Source organism: Haliotis rubra, unplaced genomic scaffold (genome assembly GCF_003918875.1).
Source record: "Haliotis rubra isolate DU_JTF1 unplaced genomic scaffold, ASM391887v1 Scf1585, whole genome shotgun sequence".
In the NCBI taxonomy this organism is placed as follows: domain Eukaryota; kingdom Metazoa; phylum Mollusca; class Gastropoda; order Lepetellida; family Haliotidae; genus Haliotis; species Haliotis rubra.
The window spans coordinates 54,825-76,348 of NW_025765542.1; the positions used below are offsets into that span (position 1 = coordinate 54,825).

The window sequence follows — 21,524 nt, forward strand, 5'->3', positions numbered from 1 at the left end:
GTGTGTAATTGTTTTGCTTTATGGTATACAAATCTGTAATTCCTGTCGCTAAAACAATTTTTTAACAAGCAACCCTCTGCAGCTTGTTCCATTTGTCATCTTTTATTGTATCTGTAATCAACACTGTTCAGTCCAAACGCTCAGTTCCTGATTCCGTGGTGCCCTGGCTCCAGAGGCTTTCTCTGAAACAGGGAAGGCAGAAAACAATGTCAACAACACAAAATATCAAGAGGATTGGGGAATGAACAGACATGGTCTTTACCCATTGTGCCCTTCGAACCCGGACGTTTGCCGTTACTAGCAAACAGAACCACTGAGCTACCCAATAGCCCATCTCACACTTTCCCAATGTATGTTGAGTACGTTTGTGGGTATGTCTGAATTGAGTATGTTATTAATTGTGCTTCGTATACGCGTTCGTGTTATACTCGTAACTCGATGTCCATTTGTGTCGAATTATTCAAATTCGTTTTCAGATTCAGTCTTTATTTCTGCGTACAACCATCGATGGTACATGGGCCAAGATATCATGCATGACTACACATGATGTGGATTGTGAGTCAGTGTATCGAGACGGCAGGGAGAATGCACATTTACAGACACATAGATACACACATTTAATAAGATAAGATAATACTTTATAACCCATCAGGGCATTTTGTGTACATCAGAGGTTTATGACATGATAAAACAGAAAGCACGATACAAACAGACATACAAACACAAACAATAACATTTAATTAAAACATCCAAAGCAACAGCACATGTAGAATATCTAAAAGTTAAACATGATAAGTTATTGCGATAACTACGTGCCTAACACAACAGATAACTGAATATATAAGATAACTTCAGATTGTAATCTGTATGTATGGCTAATTACGTAATTTTCTACGTAATTATACTCTGTCAATTGCACATCATTTTCACGTATCAATAACAACATCCAGTGTTATTCAGTATATTGCATTCCATGTAAATGAGAGTGAATGTATCTCAACCATACCATTGTCAAATTGATTAAAGGCTTCCAAGGCTCAAATGGTTTTCTGTTTTATAAATAAAAATCGTCCATCCTACCATTTCACCGACAGGTGTCGCCTCTTTAAATATTCACTCACGCGCAGCACATCCCAACCAGGATCTTCATCGGAGCTGTCCCGCAGCGAGCTGCACAGTTATTAAGAAACATACAGACAGAGAGCGCAGCCTTGCAGGACACCTCGCTCCGCTTACATACATACAGGCGCATACGCCTTTCCTGTAAGTTGACCGACTTCTACCTTCTGTTTTCATGGTTTCAGATTTTGCCCCTAAGTCCTACAAGTGTTGTATATGTCGTATCATCAGTTTGTATCATCCATACGGGCTTGGAGCCAACAGCATTACGTGATATATGTCTGGTCTTTTATCTGGCAGTGTATTTTCAACAGTTATTGTTCTTCTCCCTGGACTTGCCTGTCCACATCCCAGCGTACAGTTCACTATGCATACGGAAATGTGGGCGTTGATGCTCGCGTCTACCTGAATCACTGCGCTTTTTCCACAAAAGGCATGTGACAATAGGTTTACTTGTCGTGTTCCAGTTCAGCACACTTTAATAGCAACTGGTATGCACGGCTTGTATCGGTCGGGACTTGGGTATTATAAAGACGGTGTGGCCAGTGGCGGAAACATTATATCGACGGCTTAATCAGCGGGAGACGTACCTGTAACGGGGCGGTGGGGTAGCCAACTTTTTAAAGCGTTCGCTCGTCACGCCGAAGGCCCGGTTTGAATTCCCCACATGGGTACAATGTTTGAAGCCCATATCTGGTGTCCCCGTCGTGATATCGCTGGAATATCGCTACATGCGGCTTAAAACTAAACTCGCTCACTATAAGTTACCACAACAGACTATAACCTTATCCCTATTGAATAGGGTTGTCACGTCTGGGTGTTTTCCATATCTGAACAATTGCTAAGCTCTTAATCCCTCCCCACCCCTCCTTCTCTTCCACTGGCCTCTCCCCCCACACATTTTACCAATATGTTTAGCAGATAAGTAGCGGGGCGTGAAATTGTCGAGCTTCAATTTCCTTTGGAAGTGTAATACAACGATACGTAACAGCCGGCTGCGATACTGTGCTGCAATTAAACATAGACATTCCACTGATCATGCTAACTCGGAACAGGGCAATTGTTATTTAAATCCCTTAATGCAGAGGGCAAACAGTAAATATGTCAGTGTACATTTAACGTGATGCCTTCTATGTCGCCGTGTTGCATTCATAGTCTTCAGAACATATTTTACCTACAGCGCAATTTTTTCGTGATTTTTAGAGCTATCATGCAAGAAAAATATAAATTATAGGATAAAAAAGACGTTCCGTCATTTTCAAGCTGGGATTTAACTAACGACTCAGTTATTAAAAACAGATTACATGATATGGAGTAATGTATACATATTATGCTTCGATGGAAATTGGCGAGAACGAACCAACTTGAAGGTAAAACATTATGAATCTAAACTAACAAATACTTGTTAAGTGACAATCCCACGTGAAAATATCCCCTTGTGGTATTACAATCTTCCGCGTCTTCGTGTGAAGTAGATAGTTATGTCTTATATATTGCTCATTATTTTACTTTTATGAGCATCTATATCCCCGAGTGATTTCATTATCATAAACTGATCACACGGCGAGGGACTGGCCTGGAGTTATAGCCGCAGCAGTGAAAGGCGATAAGGTTAGCCTCGGGGGCGAAATCAGTTCCACTTGAAGAGCTCGTACAATCTCACATATCAGTTTCATTCGAGATTTGTTAAGATTCTTGTCCTCCACGGGTGGACGTAATGCTAACAAACAGAACTGGCTGAAAAATATGTGACATTGAAACAGGCAATATGTGGCAGTGATACAAACAATGTGTGACAGTAGGATAGACATGTACAGCGTGTGACAGTGATACAAACAATATGTGACAATGATACAGGCAATGTGTGACAGTGATGCAGACAATGTGTGACAGTGATACAGACAGCGTGTTACAGTGATACAGACAATGTGTCACAGTGATACAGACAATGTGTCACAGTGATACAGACAATGTGTCACAGTGATACAGACAATGTGTCACAGTGATACAGACAATGTGTCACAGTGATACAGACAATGTGTGACAGTGATACAGACAATGTGTGACAGTGATACGGACAATGTGTGACAGGGGGACATACAATGTGTGACAACGATACAGACAATGTGTGACAGTGATACAGACAATGTGTTACAGGGGGGCATACAATGTGTGACAGAGAGACAGACGATGTGTGACAGTGATACAGACAATGTGTGACAGTGATACAGACAACAGACAATGTGTGACAGGGGGACATACAATGTGTGACAGGGGGACATACAATGTGTGACAGTGATACAGACAATGTGTTACAGGGGGGCATACAATGTGTGACAGAGAGACAGACGATGTGTGACAGTGATACAGACAATGTGTGACAGTGATACAGACAATGTGACAGTGTGACAAGTGACAGTGATACAGACAATGTGTGACAGTGATACAGACAATGTGTCACAGTGATACAGACAATGTGTGACAGTGATACAGACAATGTGTGACAGTGATACAGACAATGTGTGACAGGGGGACATACAATGTGTGACAGTGATACAGACAATGTGTGACAGTGATACAGACAATGTGTTACAGGGGGCATACAATGTGTGACAGAGAGACAGACAATGTGTGACAGGGGGACATACAATATGTGACAGTGATACAGACAATGTGTGACAGTGATACAGACAATGTGTTACAGTGGGGGCATACAATGTGTGACAGTGATACAGACAATGTGTGACAGTGATACAGACAATGTGTGACAGGGGGACATACAATGTGTGACAGGGGGACATACAATGTGTGACAGTGATACAGACAATGTGTGACAGGGGGACATACAATGTGTGACAGTGATACAGACAATGTGTGACAGTGATACAGACAATGTGTTACAGTGGGGGCATACAATGTGTGACAGTGATACAGACAATGTGTGACAGTGATACAGACAATGTGTGACAGGGGGACGGACAATGTGTAACAGGGGGACATACAATGTGTGACAGTGATACAGATAGTGTGTGACAGTGATACAGACAATGTGTGACAGTGATACAGATAGTGTGTGACAGTGAAGCAGACATTATTTGACAGCCCTACACTCATTGAATGACGCTGTGTTGCACTGTGTAAACTTGACTGTCATCCAAACCGTGTATCTCTTTACAATTAGTCCGCAACCTGGCAGTGATCTTCAGTGGGCTGTGTTTCCCTGACCTACAATGTCGTATGTGATAAACAAGTTAGAGACGTGGTATTTGAACAGGGACATTTGAACAAACAGGTAAGTACGCGCTTCGAGTTGTCATTGGGATCTTACTACGGGCCAAGATATTCTAGAAACAGGGTGTTGACGCGGAGTCTTGTGTTAAACACATAACCGTTCTTATTTTCAACTGGGCAAATAAATTTCAACATGTAAGCACAAAGAGAGGGGTAGTTTATTAAGATCTCACTTCCTGGTCAGTAATGTAAGAAAAAGCGTAATCATAAACAGGAACCAGCCTGAGATATTCTCTGGTCTTAACCTACTATATTTAGGAGAGACCATGACAGGCATAACAGTCAATCAACTTCTACCATACAGATGACATTTTAAACAGTGACTGCCTGACTGAGTTTAGTTTTACGCCGCTTTCAGCAATATTCCAGCAATATCACGGCGGGGGACACCAGAAATGGGCTTAACACATTCTGCCCATGTGGGGAATCGAACCCGGGCCTTCGGCGTGACGAGCCAACGCTTTAACCATTAGGCTACCCCACCGCCCCGTAATATACTGCACAACGATCCTTTAACTCACACCTACCCAGTTATCAAGCAACGAGGTTGTGTGTGTAAACCATCCAACTCCCTCACTCGTATGCTTGCCTTACATGTCTACGTTCCTCACATACGCCTACATTCAAGCACACATCGTATGCTTGCCTTACACTTTTCTCACATGCACCCGGGCTCGTATGCATTCATGGAGATAAGCATGCACGCATACACAGGCACGTATCAACAGCACAAGCAAACATTCAGACGAGTATACACCAAAACACACACGCACACGCTGAAATAGGCATGCGCCAGTTCACGCACACACGCGTGCATGCAGATAAAGGCACGCGGAAAGACATGCATGCATATAACAACACACACATACACTCAGACACACTCCCAATGGATCATGACGTCGTTTTTAACATTATAACCACATTAGGTTCCCACCAAACTGAAGTGTCAGGTAGCAAATATCAAGTATTCTTCTCAAGTCACGTTGTTTTTACAGCTTGCATAAAGCTGCCGGTGCCGGTCGATCGTTAATATAACAACAGCTCCCACATCTACATGGTGTCAACTGGCTTCAAACTGTTGCACTCAAAATGGCGTTAAATTCAACTCTAATCAATCTAAAATTACATATTTCAAATGCACCTGATAAGTTCTCGAGCCCTAGTAGGGCTACCAGACTTACTTCGCTGATCATTTCCTGTAAACATTCAACCTCGGAAGTGTTCGCTACTGCACATGTGCGTCTGAAAACTGCAAGCTAAATAAATCTAACTTTAATTCGTGAGAGAGATTAATCATTTCTTGAATTCGGAATAAATGATAATAATATGTGTGCTTCCTTGAATTATTATAATTTTATACGCTGAGGTGATAATATTATCAGCCCGCAGGAGCAGTCGTCACGGTTTCAGTTCTATCGGGTCGCAGTGACCTTTTGATAATACAATAGGGAACGTGTCAAAAGTTCAAAATACATTAAAGATGTTCATTCATACAGTGCATGTATATTTAGTTCCCGGTCATGATTGCGAAATTCTGTTTACAGATCTTAAGTTTTAAGGCATTTCTAAACCATAAGTGTATTGTCTAATTATACAATTTGTATGATTTATTACTAAAGTGAGAGGACTGTTGTGAATGTGACAATTTGCAGCCATGATGTTGGCTAAACATTGCGATATAGTGAAATATGTCATTTGTAACGGGGGAAGGGACAGGGGCTAGGGGTGGGGGTGTTATTGAATATCTCGCTAGTCCTCATGAAAGAGACATATTTGAACCTGTATGGATGAATTAAGGTGTAGTACTACGTCTTTCTAGATAGGAAGTTTTCACTCTATTTTTACGTATTATATGACCTGAATCAACTTATCATACTGAGCGCTGAACGTGGGATGTGCCTGTTATCTTTAATGATAAGCGTCGATAGAGTAACAGTGTTGATGGTATATTTGATGTGTTACATGTTTTGAGATGGCCCCTGATCGACGCTGTACGTTATCTTGCAGTGCATTATGTGACTGGGTTGGTCTGAAGGACGGGTCGCCGGCAGGGACAGGAAGATTAAGCTGATATAAGATGGACGTATGAGGTAGGCAAACGTAAATTTCACGCATGTGTGTGATCCTGCGCTATAATGAAATTTACCTTATAGATGCTGTTCATTTTAATGTGTTTATCCCTTGAACAACTATAGTCTGTTTGCAGTGAAAACGTACCGATGCTTGTCTCTGTCACCTGTCTATACCCGTGCTTGTCTGTCACCTGTCTACACCTGTGTGAACCTCTCTCCTCTGTCTACACCTGTGCTTGTTTCTGTCCTTTGTCTACACCCGTGCTTGTTTCTGTCCTTTGTCTACACCTGTGCTTGTTTCTGTCCTTTGTCTACACCTGTGCTTGTCTCTGTCCTTTGTCTACACCTGTGCTTGTCTCTGTCCTTTGTCTACACCTGTGCTTGTCTGTCCTTTGTCTACACCTGTGCTTGTCTCTGTCCTTTGTCTACACCTGTGCTTGTCTGTCCTTTGTCTACACCTGTGCTTGTCTGTCCTTTGTCTACACCTGTGCTTGTCTGTCACCTGTCTACACCCGTGTGAACCTCTCTCCTCTGTCTACACCTGTGCTTGTCTCTGTCCTTTGTCTACACCTGTGCTTGTCTGTCCTTTGTCTACACCTGTGCTAGTGTCTCTCCCTTATCTACACCTAGGCTAGTCTCTGTCCCTTGTCTACACATGTACTAATCTGTCATTTGTCTACACCTGTGTTAATACCTCTCTAGTCGTCTATCAGTCATATTGTGGACCTCTATCTCTTTCCCCAATCCCATTCTTATCCATTATTTCTTTCCCCAATCCCATTCGTAGCCATTATCACTTTCCCCAATCACATTCTTAGCAATTATCACTTTCCCCAATCCCATTCTTATCCATTATCACTTTCCCCAATCCCATTCTTATCCATTATTTCTTTCCCCAATCCCATTCGTAGCCATTATCACTTTCCCCAATCCCATTCGTAGCCATTATCACTTTCCCCAATCCCATTCTTAGCCATTATCACTTTCCCCAATCCCATTCTTAGCCATTATTTCTTTCCCCAATCCCATTCTTAGCCATTATCACTTTCCCCAATCCCATTCGTAGCCATTATCACTTTCCCCAATCCCATTCTTAGCCATTATCACTTTCCCCAATCCCATTCGTAGGCATTATCACTTTCCCCAACCCCATTCTTAGCCATTATCACTTTCCCCAATCCCATTCGTAGCCATTATCACTTTCCCCAATCCCATTCGTAGCCATTATCACTTTCCCCAACCCCATTCTTAGCCATTATCACTTTCCCCAACCCCATTCTTAGCCATTATCACTTTCCCCAACCCCATTCTTAGCCATTATCATTCGAAGCCATTATCACTTTCCCCAATCCCATTCTTAGCCATTATCACTTTCCCCAATCCCATTCGTAGCCATTATCACTTTCCCCAATCCCATTCTTAGCCATTATCACTTTCCCCAATCCCATTCTTAGCCATTATCACTTTCCCCAATCCCATTCGTAGCCATTATCACTTTCCCCAATCCCATTCTTAGCCATTATCACTTTCCCCAACCCCATTCTTAGCCATTATCACTTTCCCCAATCCCATTCTTAGCCATTATCACTTTCCCCAACCCCATTCTTAGCCATTATCACTTTCCCCAACCCAATTCTGCACCTTCATCTTATTCCCTTAATCCAATTCTTAGCCTTTGCCTCTTTCCCCAATCCCAGTCTGAGACTCTATGACTTTCCTATCTGGGCCTTTATTACTTCCCCCAATCCATTCTGAGCCTTTATTATTTTTCCAAATCCCATTCTAAGCCTTAATCACTTTCCCCAATCTCATTCTCAGCTTTTATCTACACCTTTCTCTTATAAACCTTGTTACTATTCCGGTTAAATATTGCAATTATTATGTTAACTTCACTTAACAATTGTTTGACTGTTTATCGTTTACTTCTAGTAATACATTGCTATCAACACTGTGGGCGTTTGATGCTGAGTCGATGTAGTTCACGCCCATGTTGACGGAGTGGATGTAGAACATGTGGAACACAGGATGCTCATATGTACAACATGTGTCTCTCACCATTGTCCTCCTTTCGGGACGTAACCTCGTATGATTATTTCCAGTATATCTCCATCCGTAGCTACGCATAAATAATCGGTGTTAGAAAATGAGATATAACATGTAGTTAATTTCCTTCAATGGGCACATTATCGAAACAACTCGAAACGATTATATGTACTTTATATTTAAAGACAGTCAGCGAGTGATAATGAAGGCTGGAAGACGAGATGCAACACGTGACCTAAATAGGTCACAATGGAATTTCCTTCGTGAGATTCTTGTGTAGGAAACTACAGTGGCGCATTAAGGAACACGATCGTTATCTTCCGTGATAAGCATCGCTTGAAATATGCGTCCCATATAATTACCTTAAATGTGGTAATCATATCGCCAGCATCTGCATTAACTCAAAGGAGAAACCAGACATTTTTATACCGAAATATAGTTGGATTTTATTTCTATTTAGTCCAGGATTTTTGTGACTACCTTTAACCATCCTAGCGTTCGTTGAAGACCAGTCATGACTATACCGGCAGTGTGGTTACTCGAGGATAGTTGATGTTAACATTCCTGATACCATAAGCACGGTCATCTAGCTATAGTCTCTGAAATGAACTTGTTTTACAGAAAAATAACAGTTCCTTAATTATGATCATAAAATATAATAAAAAGGATCCCTGAGACTTTCTTAATGTTCAGGAAATTGTGGACATCTAGACTTGCCCCATAATCTAGACTTGCATGGGCTTTCATGGATATATTATTTCATGGTCTGTATGACAGACCAGGTTTTTGGTGACAATTGATGTATTCGAAGCAGGCTGGTTTTTCGGCCAAATCGAATGTCGTACTGCAAAGCTTTATTATGTTTTGCTCTGAAACATCATCCTATCTTGCTCCACGAGTCAGGTCTGTCCACGTTATTGTTCCCAAGATGTCTGCATCCCGTGTTCGTGATTCATACGTCTTGAATACGTTATTCACTGAAACCACTTCGGGATCAACTACCGCGTTGTCACAGAATAATGTGTGGAATATAGCAGTGAAGATTTGGAATAATGTCCGGGACAACCTCGCTGTCTCAATTCAGCATAGAAATGTTCAATTGTCTGTCAGCGAGAGACCCCAGGAACGTGAAGCTGTAGCTCCTTGTCCAAGTAACGGGATCTCGCGTTGTTACAACGGGATCTCGCGTTGTTACAATGTCAATACATGTCACAACACGAACATGAAGCTAGTGTTCCTCAGGTTTATCCATAATGTACTATCCTTACACTATTCATGTACTATTCTTACAATATTCATATAATATTTATGTACTATTTATGTACTATTCTTCCGATGTTTTACAGTGTTCAGTGTACTGCCTAGGATGCAATGACTTTCACCCTTCCGCCGGAAACAACACGCTGTCAAACTCCACAGTGACCCAACTGCTGCCTATCGAACTATCTACGATAAAGTGAGGTGAGGTGAAATTGGGTTTAACGTCGTGTTTGAGAATATTTCGCTCATATGACGACGTGCATGCGTGTGTATGTGTATGTGCGGCTGCTTGTACTAGCCCAGACTTAAGCTGGTTTTATAGTGCTAGCCCACTGAGATACCATGCCGCAGTGAAGCATGAATACCCCACTCAGACACATTATACTGACTCCGAGCCGACCAGTCCTTGTTGTACCCATTAATGCCGAGCGCCAGACAGGGACCAACAAGTACCATATTTTAACGTATTTAGGTATGACGCGGTCGGGGATCGAACCCGCGACCTTCTGCTCTCCGGGCGGACGCTCTAACCACTACACCACGGAGGCGGTCCCTACGATAAAGTAGTATTAATAACGTTATTGCTACCGGGTGATCGGTCAGTCTTGTGCTTTAACATTGCCTGCTCACGGCGCTACGTACATTACTATCCCCGGTCATAGGTGAGGTGAGGTGAAATTGGGTTTTACGTCGTACTTGAGAATATTTCGCTCATATGGCGTGCGTGTGTATCCCGGTCATAGGACACTATCGTACTTTCCGATACTTTTTCAACTCCCTGAGGATCATACAGCCATGCTCTCTAGCACAATGAACTGACCACTCACATTGCCAGCACATCCTCACGGGTACCCATTTTACAGCTGGGTGAACTGAGACAATGTGGATCTAAGTATCTTGTCCACGGATACTACGCAAATGTGCCCAAACCGGGACCCGAACCTAGATGCCTCCACCGGGGATCGAACCCTGGTCTTCAGCGTGATAGGCAGACGCCTTACCACTGCACTACTGCGCTCCACGATGTACAATGTGAGAAGCCCGTTTCCGGTGTCTCTCGTCGTGATATTGCTGGAATATTGCTAAAAGACACGGTAAACTAAACTCACTCACTCCTCCACCACGATCAGACAGCAATAATCCAGCCCTACCACGAGTGTACCGTTAATAATCGAGACATTTCCAGCCAATCTAGGGACTGTAAGAATGAGCGTGCAAGGGAACAACATACCATCAGCCAAGTCAGGGTGTCTTACCATACTTAGTCTGTTTCACACAGCCCATATCTGGTGTCCCCCTCCGCGATATTGCTTGAACATTGCCAAAAGCGGCATAAAACCATACTCATTCACTCACTTACCAAATGATTAAAATCTCTATGAACATTTCACTGATATTGATTCACAAATACATGTAAATGCTACTGATAAAGTTGGTACAATCCTCTGTGCGTTCAGCAGATTTCCTTTTGATGAGGAAAGCATTTAATTTATATACAAGTGTCTGGAATCATTCGGACAGTACCGGTGTCGCCCTCACTCACTTGGGCTCTGTGAATACTGACGCAATAGCGAGTATGGTTTTACGTCGCTTTTAGCACTATTCCAGTAATATCGATATCACGATAATATTCAGTTAAACCTCGATTTGGGGAAGGAGGTTGGATTTGGCTTGGATAACATCTCTCATACGGCGTCTTAAAGCATAAAGATGTATCTATAAGGTGAAGGCATACAATTTGGCTTTGACTGCCAACTGTTTTTTTCGATTACATCCAGTAAAATGGATGTCTTTGAGGGTAGATCCTGTGGAAAACCTCTTTTTGGCCTACTGACTGAGTTTAGTTTTACGCCGCTTTTAGCAATATTCCAGCATTATCACGGCGGGGGACACCAGAAATGGGCTGCACACATTGTGCCCATGTGGGGAATCGAACCCGGGTCTTCGGCGTGACGAGCCAAGGCTTTAACCACTAGGCTACCCCACCGCCCCCTTTTTGTCCAACCTTTGGTGACCATGATATTTCTTTCTGGAAGCACCAAGTTCCCCTAAATATCTATACATTTCAGACATCACCATCACCAAATGAATTTAGGTTATAATCCTTGTTATGATTGTCATTGCAGATTCAAGAATGAAATGCGTCGTCTCTACAATCGAGCGTTTCTAGCCGTTGCCGGCATTATCTGCCTACTAGTCTTTCTGCAAGTCAACATCCTCTCCAAACATGAACATTCTCGAGAAGAAGGGCGGCATCACCAGGTCATATCATACCGTGACGTCAGTGATCAAATCGTTCCCACTACTTCGATCATTGAGTCAAACGTTGTGAACGTCACAGAACATGGCGGAACTGAATTATTGAATAGCGGTCAGAAAACGTTTATATTGAACTACGAAAAAGCATTAGACTCTGGCACCATCCCTCCTGTTTGGCAAAGAGAACTATATAAAAATATCCTCACAGGTCAAAGAAAGACCAGATTTTACCTCAGCCATCTATTGATGGTTAGACTGTATAGTGCTGACAAGGCAAAATGGACAATACGAGAGCTGAAACAGTGGTTACATTATATGTTTCTAGCTGGCGTAGAACATGTGTACATCTGTGATCACTGGCATACTGGTGATGACGACATGGAAAGACAACTCCGTCGGTATATAACTCTACATCTAGTGTCCTACAAAAGAATCTACACGCACAACGCGATGCAAGCACAGGTTCAGTGCTACAAGAAATGGGTCGAAGCAGAAGGATCAAACTCTACTTGGATGACGTCAGTGGATATGGATGAATATCCCTACCATGTGGAGGACAAGCAGGAGAAGTTCCTTCAGAGATACCTCAAGGATGTCCAACACAGATACCCTGACGTTGCTGAAGTATCCATGCCTAACTTTCTCATGCTTGGCCAAGGGGATAGAAGCCGAAATATAACTGTTGATAGAATCAGACGGTCGACGCCTGATCCAGCCAATAAATTAGTGAAGCCGATTTTTCAGCCATGTTGTGTGCGGCCTGATATTCACAAAGGGTCGGTGATGTCGCAAATGCGCAGGATGCCGGCTGATCCAAAAGAGCTGCGGATGCTGCATTACTGGGGTAGCCGGTTACAGAACTGGGGTCCTGATAACGACGAACTTTTGAAAATAACCATTCCCTATAATGATATGGCGGACACTTGGGTTGGGCGAATAAGAAACAGTTTGTTATCGTTTGGTGAAAAAGATGCATTTTCTCATAAATCCGGACCATGATAATATCAAATGGTGTTCTTTAAATTCGACGTTGTTTCAGTTTCAAACATGATGTAAAGAGATGTATTATTTTCGTTTACGATATGTGAATCCATCGTGGCTTAAGCTTTTGAATGTTTAGCCAGAGACTATGATATTTTTTGCATTAAGCAATCGTGATTCACATTGTATGACAGAAAAAAATCATCTCTGTCAACTGGCAAGAAACCGATAACTACAATGTTTTAACGCCTATGTGCGCAATATTTCTCCATGTTGTGCAACAGCTTCCAGAGACGTGATAACGTGTCTTGATTTGGGTGAAACATATCTTGATCCATAGTGTTTCGGGACGCTTCTTGGCCGCACCTCTGCACAATTGCGGCGCATAAGGCAACTGGGAACATTACCTGCATCTATCAAAATACTATACATGATATGGTCATTCGATGGAATAACGACGCAAACTTACTGATATCGATTACTTAGTATACTCAGAGAAAGTTCGTCGTTAATTTGACGCTTTTTGCATGACAGTAATTAAACGTCTTATCATATGTCCGTTTACAATAATACATCATCGGTTTTGATTGTCTTTTGAAATGGCGGCGGTTGGGCAGCCTAGTGGTTAAAGCGTGCGCTGGTCACCACGAAGGCCCGGATTCGATTCCCCACATGGGCACAATGTGTGAAGCCCATTTCTGGTGTCCCCCGCCGTGATATTGCTGGAATATTGCTAAAAGCGGCGTAAAACTCAATTCAACTCACTCACTCACCCACTGTTCCGAAATAAGTCAGTTTGGTGTTCAAGATATAATGGCGATGAAATTAATGAACGGTTCATTTACAATCACTGATGGCACCAGGTGCCCGATAAACATGAGGGCATATCTCGCTGTTCCGGTAGCACCTGATACTCACACAGTTTGCACAAAGTAGACAAACGGTACACAACACCGATATCTGTGATATACAAAGCAGCCAGTGAACAAAGCATTGCCAATGTGATGAAGTCAAGACTGAGGGACGTCCCACTTTTATTGTTTATATGCATGTTAGATGTTTATAATTCCGTTGTTGTTCTAGTTACCTCCAGGGTATAATCTAAATAACCACTTGGGTCGTCACAAATGTCCTCTCATTTGAAACACATTACCATCACGTTTGTTTTGTATAAATGTTCATCTGCAGCCTGTGATTTAAGCTTGTTACATACACATTTAATCATAACAGCTTTAGCGCGTTGTTGTTTAAATCCAGATATAAACCCAGTATCGTAAAGGCCAATTTCTCTTACGTCCAATTTATGTTAAATTATGGAAAGAATGGTTATGAACCGCTTTACGCATTATCTTGAGGAAAATAAGGTTTTAGCAACATTTCAAGCCGGATTTCAGAAAGGTCGCTTATGCACTGATCAGAATATAGACAGATGATCGGTAAGCAATTGTCAATCAGGAGTATATGCTGTGCGTATTTTTTTTATATTGGAAAGGCATATGATATGTTTTGGCAACAGGATTTATGAAGATAAGTGAGTGAGTGTGTTAACATTTATAGTCACTTTGGCAATATTTGAGCCATATCGTGACTAAAGGTGAGTGAGTGAGTTATTATTTAACGTCACACCGGCAATATTTCAGCCATATCGTGATATCATATTTAGATATTGCATGATGTTATATCTTAAAATCTGTCTGCGAAGGACAGGAAAAGATCTAGAATATGACAGTTAAAGTTTTAAAACTAACATGTAACTTAAAAATATATAAACTGACGTACAAAAGAAAGTACACACCTGGTGTTTGGGGATTATTTGAAAAGTGTTGGGATTTTGACTGCAACTTCGCAATTGGACACGATATCTGTGGTGTTTTGGCAACATATTAGGAGTAAGTAAGTGAGTTGAGTTTCACGCCGCACTCAGCAATATTCCAGCTATATTGAGGCGGTCTGTAAATAATCGAGTCTGGACCAGACAATCCAGTGATCAACAGCAGGGGCATCGATCTTCGCAATTGGGAACCGATGACATGTGTCAACCAAGTCAGCAAGCCTGACCACCCGATCCCGTCAGTCGCCATGGGTGACTGAAGGCCAATATTCTATCCCGGACCTTCACGGCTGGCAACATATTAGGAAAGTCTGTGACTTATACATCACTTTAAAAACTCGCTTTTTGGAAGGTAATCTAAAAGCACCGGGGTGTGCTTTCTTGTGTACGTCTGTTTACTATTTAGGACATTGCAACATAAAAATGGGCTATAGATCGCCAACAATTGAAGGTAGATCAGATCACCATATCAGGGAACATGGGGACTTACAGTGCCTTTGCTACCCGCATGGACCCTAGCTGGTTTTACACCATCCCTTCAGTCGCTGGCGATGGAAGGGAAATTATTTAAAATAACAAATGACCTACGATTAATAGACATGGTTGAGCTAAATTGACTTCGACAGTTTTGGGTCTTACGTACCCTCTCAGGAGGGACAATACTGTTACGATACTTTAACCCCTTTATGAAGCTGAAGGTTACTGATATATTTTATGTCTGTGTGGAGAATGGCATGTGTGTCTGGTGTCACGGTAAGATCCGGTATAGCTCGAACATACAGAAATTGGCAGAACAACATAAAGCTGTTCACATGAATCTAATGGATCCACCCAGAAGTTCTCAAATGGCCTCTGGCTTCTCTCTGTAACCAGGGTGTTGCTGTGAATTTACTTCCCTTGTTAAGAAGGATATGAATCTAAATGTGGTGAGAGATATGTCTGAGGATCTACTCCGGATGTAGAGTTACATACATTTATACTGACGCCTCTGAGGATTCTTGCATGGCCCTTACTGGTGGAGCTTTCTTGGTCCCTTGTCAGACTGTCTCCAGTGTGTTCACACTTCATGGTGACATACCAGGTCTTGCAGCAGAACCTACAGCAAATCTGCAGGAACTGAGATGGGTGGATAAATATGACCGTGAAGCAAGCATTCCTATTGATTCACTGGTAGCCATTAAGGCTATTGAATCTGGAGTTATTTGATCCTGAAACGATATTGCTGAGGAAATTTAGAAACTGGGCACAATTTCGAATACTAGATATATTTCATGTGATATACAGCAGGTAATCTTGTCACGTCAGAATTGCTAAGGATGAGGTTGATCATTTGTATTTCAGGCCTTGCCAAAGAGTTTTCGAATTCGCCATTCTAAAGTCGGTCTCCACGAACTGCACATAAATGCTGAGGTCTTCTGACATATGCTGTCCCTCAGTAACGTAAAATTGTAAAATACACCGTCGTAAGAGACGGGAATGAACTTGTTTTGACTATATTTCTCCTGGGTTACTGCGCACAATGTCTCTCCAGTTGTGTTGTTGATAAGGAAGTACCATGTCTTTGTGACCAATGTACTGATAATATGCCTGAAACAGTTCAACAGTATTTACAGGAATATGTTATGCTGACATCAAACAAAATCTCAGAAGTGTCGTGCTCAAGATAAGTGACACATTTTCCCTTGTGGGCAATATCGTTGGGCAACACCCTCCACAGTTCTATTCAAAGGGCAATACTGGAGTAAGTGACTGCATCAGGTATGAATCACTCATATGTCATTCAGTAAAAACAGTGAACCAAACATAGGTATCGCTTTAAGATCGTTATAACGTTCTTTTTCTCTTGGATTTTGTGAATTTTTTTGAACGAGCAGCGATCCCTTGTGTGTATTATTGTGGGTTTTTGTTAACATCAAAATACTTGTTGCTTGATGTTTCAGTCCATTCCATTAAGCAGAGATCATGGAATTTCATCAATTTTGTTGAGTACAATGTTAAACATTTCTATGCATTATGCATGGTATATATATTCCCATGATGCAGTATGTCTGCATTATTTATGTTAGTTTAATAGTCCTTATTAGTCCTTTACACTACGCCACCGCCACAATTCCACTCGAAATACACATTAGAGCAGCGCTCGCATATTGCTTCTTTAAGTAGCATTTAGAAGCTGGTATGGTGAACAGGATTGACAACATCTTTATTGCAGGTGAGGTGAGGTGAGGTGAAATTGGGTTTAACGTCGTGCTTGAGAATATTTCGCTCATATGACGACGTGCATGCGTGTGTATGTGTATGTGCGGCTGCTTGTACTAGCCCAGACTTAAGCTGGTTTTATAGTGCTAGCCCACTGAGATACCATGCCGCAGTGAAGCATGAATACCCCACTCAGACACATTATACTGACTCCGAGCCGACCAGTCCTTGTTGTTCCCATTAATGCCGAGCGCCAGACAGGGACCAACAAGTACCATATTTTAACGTCTTTTGGTATGACGCGTTCGGGTATTTATTGCAATAGATCCGACATTTCGGTGTAGATCCTAACACCGTTATCAAGCAAATGATATCATCATTTTGTAAGGTTAGGATCTACACCGAAACGTGATGCCAAATCACGTCTCATCTATTTCAATAAAGAAGTTGTCTATTAGGGCTGCGCAATATAACCGGTTTACCGGTATTTACCGGTTCAGACATGAAAACGATACGTATTGCCATACGCTGATCGAAAACCGGTATTTTGACTTGCATTCAGAAACCTTCGTAACACTCGGAAATGTTCGGATATGTCCTTGTTTCATTTGTGCCAAATATTATTCACATGTTTATTTTATCATGATTAAAAGTTATTATTAAAGCTTAATCAAGCATAGTGATTTTGTTGTGTTTTTGCTCTATGAATCAAGCATCTCATTGGGGACTAACATGTTAGCCGTTTGATCTGGTAATGGCGCTACGCTCATCCACGTTCTTCTTCCAGGATCAAACCTCCCCAGCAGTATCCCGTTATTTTTCAGCGAGACGCCACCATCATTATTATCCATGATAAGATAGGGGGTAGGTCAGGACCAGGTTAATAATCCAGTTCAAATGAGATTCGATGATGACTTCTCGTCATTTGTACACGTTATCTTGTAAGCGCATGGCGTACAAGGCATTTCCTCGCCGGGCAGACCAAACCCCAGTGTGTCCCCGAGATCGGCTAGCGTGACGTTGGGATGATGATGGTTCATTTCGTTGACGTAGAATGTATTACGACGTTTTCAATTGGTTATTGGATAATTCCTCGGGGATGCACTTTAAATCCATGATATGTATGTTGTTGAGTAGGAAAATTTTGGTGAGCGATATCGTAGCAAGCTTGGTATTGTTGTTGTTTGGCCCAGCGGAGTTTGATCCCTTTCACGATTTTGACGTCGTCACACGCCGACGGCCGTTCGCCGAGGGAGACTTGGATGTACAGGGTGGATTTCGCTGGCAGATTTTCCAGGACGTCTACCACGCTGTAAAATTCCGACACCATCTGCAATCCCACGTTTGCTCGAAAGCATGTGGGCTACTCTTTGCCTCAACGTGCTGATGATCACGCTGCGTCTTTGCGTAGGGACGTTAGCCACGAGAAGCGTTCCGTTGTTCATGACTTTCGTCAGGTAGTGATCTTTGTTGTCCGTGAAAACGTGGGGAGAGTCGAGCGTGATGTTGCGATTCCAGTCGATTTGGGATGGCACTAATACCCATTTGTCGTCGTTGTTCAAGATGAGAGTGTACTGCATGTTTCTTGAGACGGCCGTGGACTCGACGTCGTCCAGGTGGAACAGCCATCCGTGGAACGCTGGGGTTATCGTCCATTCGTCCTCATCATTGCGGATCAGGTCGTATCGCATGTTGTTGAAATCGCCTAGGTCGTTGTTCTTACAACCAGCGGCAGTAGAGGGCGGCAGTTGTAGTTTGTAAATGCTGTTTTTTCAGTTGCAAGGCATACAGTTTGCCGTCGACTGCAGGTTCGTCGAATCCGCGCGTGTCCCCGAGGTCGGTGATCGCTATGTTGGCGCATTTTCTAACTCGTGTTCCTGGACCTTGAGACTCTGTCATTGTCGTATGTACAGCATCGCGCTGAGATATCCTATACTTACATGATCATGTTTAATGTCTAAAACTGATATTTTCAATTCCGTGATATTGCCTCGGATTAATTTCTTGTACTGCCGCGACGAAAACGATTCGGTTCTGCCGTCGTACTTTTCCGTTTTCACCGGCAAGGCTCTCAGCAGTGTGGAAGGTCGTTCGCCTTGAACATTGTCAGTCGTGCTCAGCTGATCGAGATGAATGCACAGTTCGCGATACGGAACGAGATCAGGTAATTTCGTGCCGGTCACGGTGGTTTCCGGTGGTATGTCGTTCGACGTAAACCCGAGCGTTTTAGCCAACGGCCGACTGAGTCTCAAGTCGTTTTTTCCGTTGTTGGCTAACATGACCGTGCCATTCGAGTTCATTTTGAGTTCGGCTCCCACAGGTTTGACGATTTCTTGGTTGAGGGAGCACACGCTGTAGTAGCTGTCCGTTATTTGGTTGCGGGTGTTATTGACGAACAGCCTGTTGTTTCTGCCATTGATGTTGGTCCATCGCGGGAAGTAGGTGATATCGCAGAGCTGACCCGACGTGTTATCGATCACGTGCAGCAGTTGACTGGACTCGCCGCTCGTTATTCCGGAAGCATCACGTACATATTGAAAAGTCGATATGTATACTAAAATATAACAATTCAATATGTACAAACTGGGAGTGTTTTATTCTAAAAGTGATAATATAAGTGCTGCATATCTCACGCAACCAAGTATTGTGGTCGATGCAAAGGATGGTTTACATTTCATGGTTCGGTTCATCGACGTGTTTAAAAACTATGGGTTTTCGGTCACGAATGTGAAAACGGTACACGCTTGGTTCTACAACCCGATGCAGTTCTGGCAGAATCAATTCAATTTCACCGGGTGATGCGCGACTACCGGGTGCGGCGTGACATTGAACGACACTCATCGTGATGCGCTGAGTCGGTCCGTGTTCTATTTTCATGTGTACTACCAGATCAGATGTATCCTGAAAGAAATCAGCGCCCCTATTCTGCAGGACAAGTCGTGGAATGGCGTAAAAAATCCATACGATCGACGTGCGTACAAACTAGATGCGAAGACGGTCGATTGGCGTTTGCCGGGTCCAAACCACGGTTTGGGAATTCCCATCATTCACAACATGTATCTCGCGGAAGCCAGCAAACAGCTGTTGAAAGATTGGGGTTACAAGTTGTATCATTACGTCACGACGAACGAGTGGAACGACGATTACATGGCTTTCGATGACAGCAAGGATTATCGCGTTTTGAAGTTTGAGCAGTGACCCGCGGATGATTGGAAAATGTTCATGCTGGACACTTCGAAAGTGTTTACTCGTGTCGGAGTCGTCAGATTGAATGATTCGATTTGAACGTACGGTGGGCGTGCTGGGCGCTCAGACACAAACGTGTTCCGGCATCGTGGGTCATGAAGGGATGGCTTACGACGCGCAGAAACAGTTCATGGCTAACGTCGAGGATGCCATTGCTAGACCGGTCAATCTACCGAGTGCCATCGAACGCTATCAAAACGCGCTTGAATACGCCCATTCGAAAGTCGACATGGAGACTGTACATGACTCCGAGCAACATGCAACTTGGGGGGAACAGAGTGGTGGGCTACAACAATGAAATCGTCATCGCGACCGCTGATCAAAAGTTGGGTTTGAACCAGGACGTCAATAAGGCAAGTCGAGTCATGTTGCAGTACGAAACGGGCATCCTGGCACCGACACCGGAAGAAGTAGCACCAACAACAGCAGCATCTGCCCCCGCACGTGCAGGCGAACAATCAGTGGCACGTGGATCGCAAAACGACGCTAGTGGACTGTGCCTCATTTGGTTAAAAAATCCTTAGCTGCGACGTACACCAGATCGCCACGGCGACGAAGAAAGCCCACAGGTTTTGACCGAGCCACGTGACCTTTTTCGACAAATTTGCCTAATAACCAGGAAATGATGCTGCCCAAGATGCCAGGCAGCGCTTCGGCGGCTTTGCCGGCCAGTTTAGCCAGGGCTTCGCCAAGATATCTTAAATGTTTTTTTATCCGGTCTCTGACGTCGTCACCTGATGATGATGGGCTTGTTGGTGTTGGTGGTGTACCACCACCGCCCGTCAGCGATACGACCAGGTTGATATGATGAAGCCCAAAGCCATGAGAATGCTGGCGATGGTTATTCCTTGTTCCCAGAACAGAATTCGGATCCTGTCGGCCAACGTAGTGTCCTCGTTCAAGTTTTGGTCAATGGTTTTGCGCACATGGCTGATTTGCGATCGGAGGGCTTCCCGGTTGGAGGAAGTGGCTTCCAATCTGGTCCGTCTCTCGTCTTCCAGGTCACGCAATCTTTTCTCGATGATGTTTTTGATGGCTTCATAGTCACGATCCTGAGATTTCTTTTCTCGCGAGCGATGTGCTCATCGATTTCGTTCAGTTTACCCCTGTGTGTCAAAGCCATGTCCTGTCGATGACGATCACAAACAATCTGAGCACGATCGATCAAAAGCAAATGCTACTGGTTCGATATCTCCAACCTGGGCGCAAACAACCCATCGTCC

General features: G+C 43.2%; 1 protein-coding gene across 3 annotated transcripts; it reads left to right on the forward strand.

The window, feature by feature from the left end:
* Positions 1–6,417: 6,417 nt before the first annotated feature.
* Positions 6,418–13,612, forward strand: LOC124271199. 3 transcript variants are annotated; one of them, XM_046706282.1, is made up of 3 exons: positions 6,418–6,500; positions 9,872–9,991; positions 11,912–13,612. In XM_046706282.1, the coding sequence occupies exon 3, from the start codon at positions 11,925–11,927 to the stop codon at positions 13,041–13,043; it is 1,119 nt and encodes a 372-aa protein (XP_046562238.1). In that variant the 5' UTR covers positions 6,418–6,500; positions 9,872–9,991; positions 11,912–11,924; the 3' UTR covers positions 13,044–13,612. The 3 variants fall into 3 exon arrangements, with proteins under 3 accessions (XP_046562238.1, XP_046562237.1, XP_046562236.1); XM_046706281.1 differs by having other exon boundaries at positions 9,872–9,986; XM_046706280.1 differs by lacking the exon at positions 6,418–6,500 and having other exon boundaries at positions 9,876–9,959; positions 11,901–13,612.
* The last annotated feature ends 7,912 nt before the right edge of the window (positions 13,613–21,524 follow it).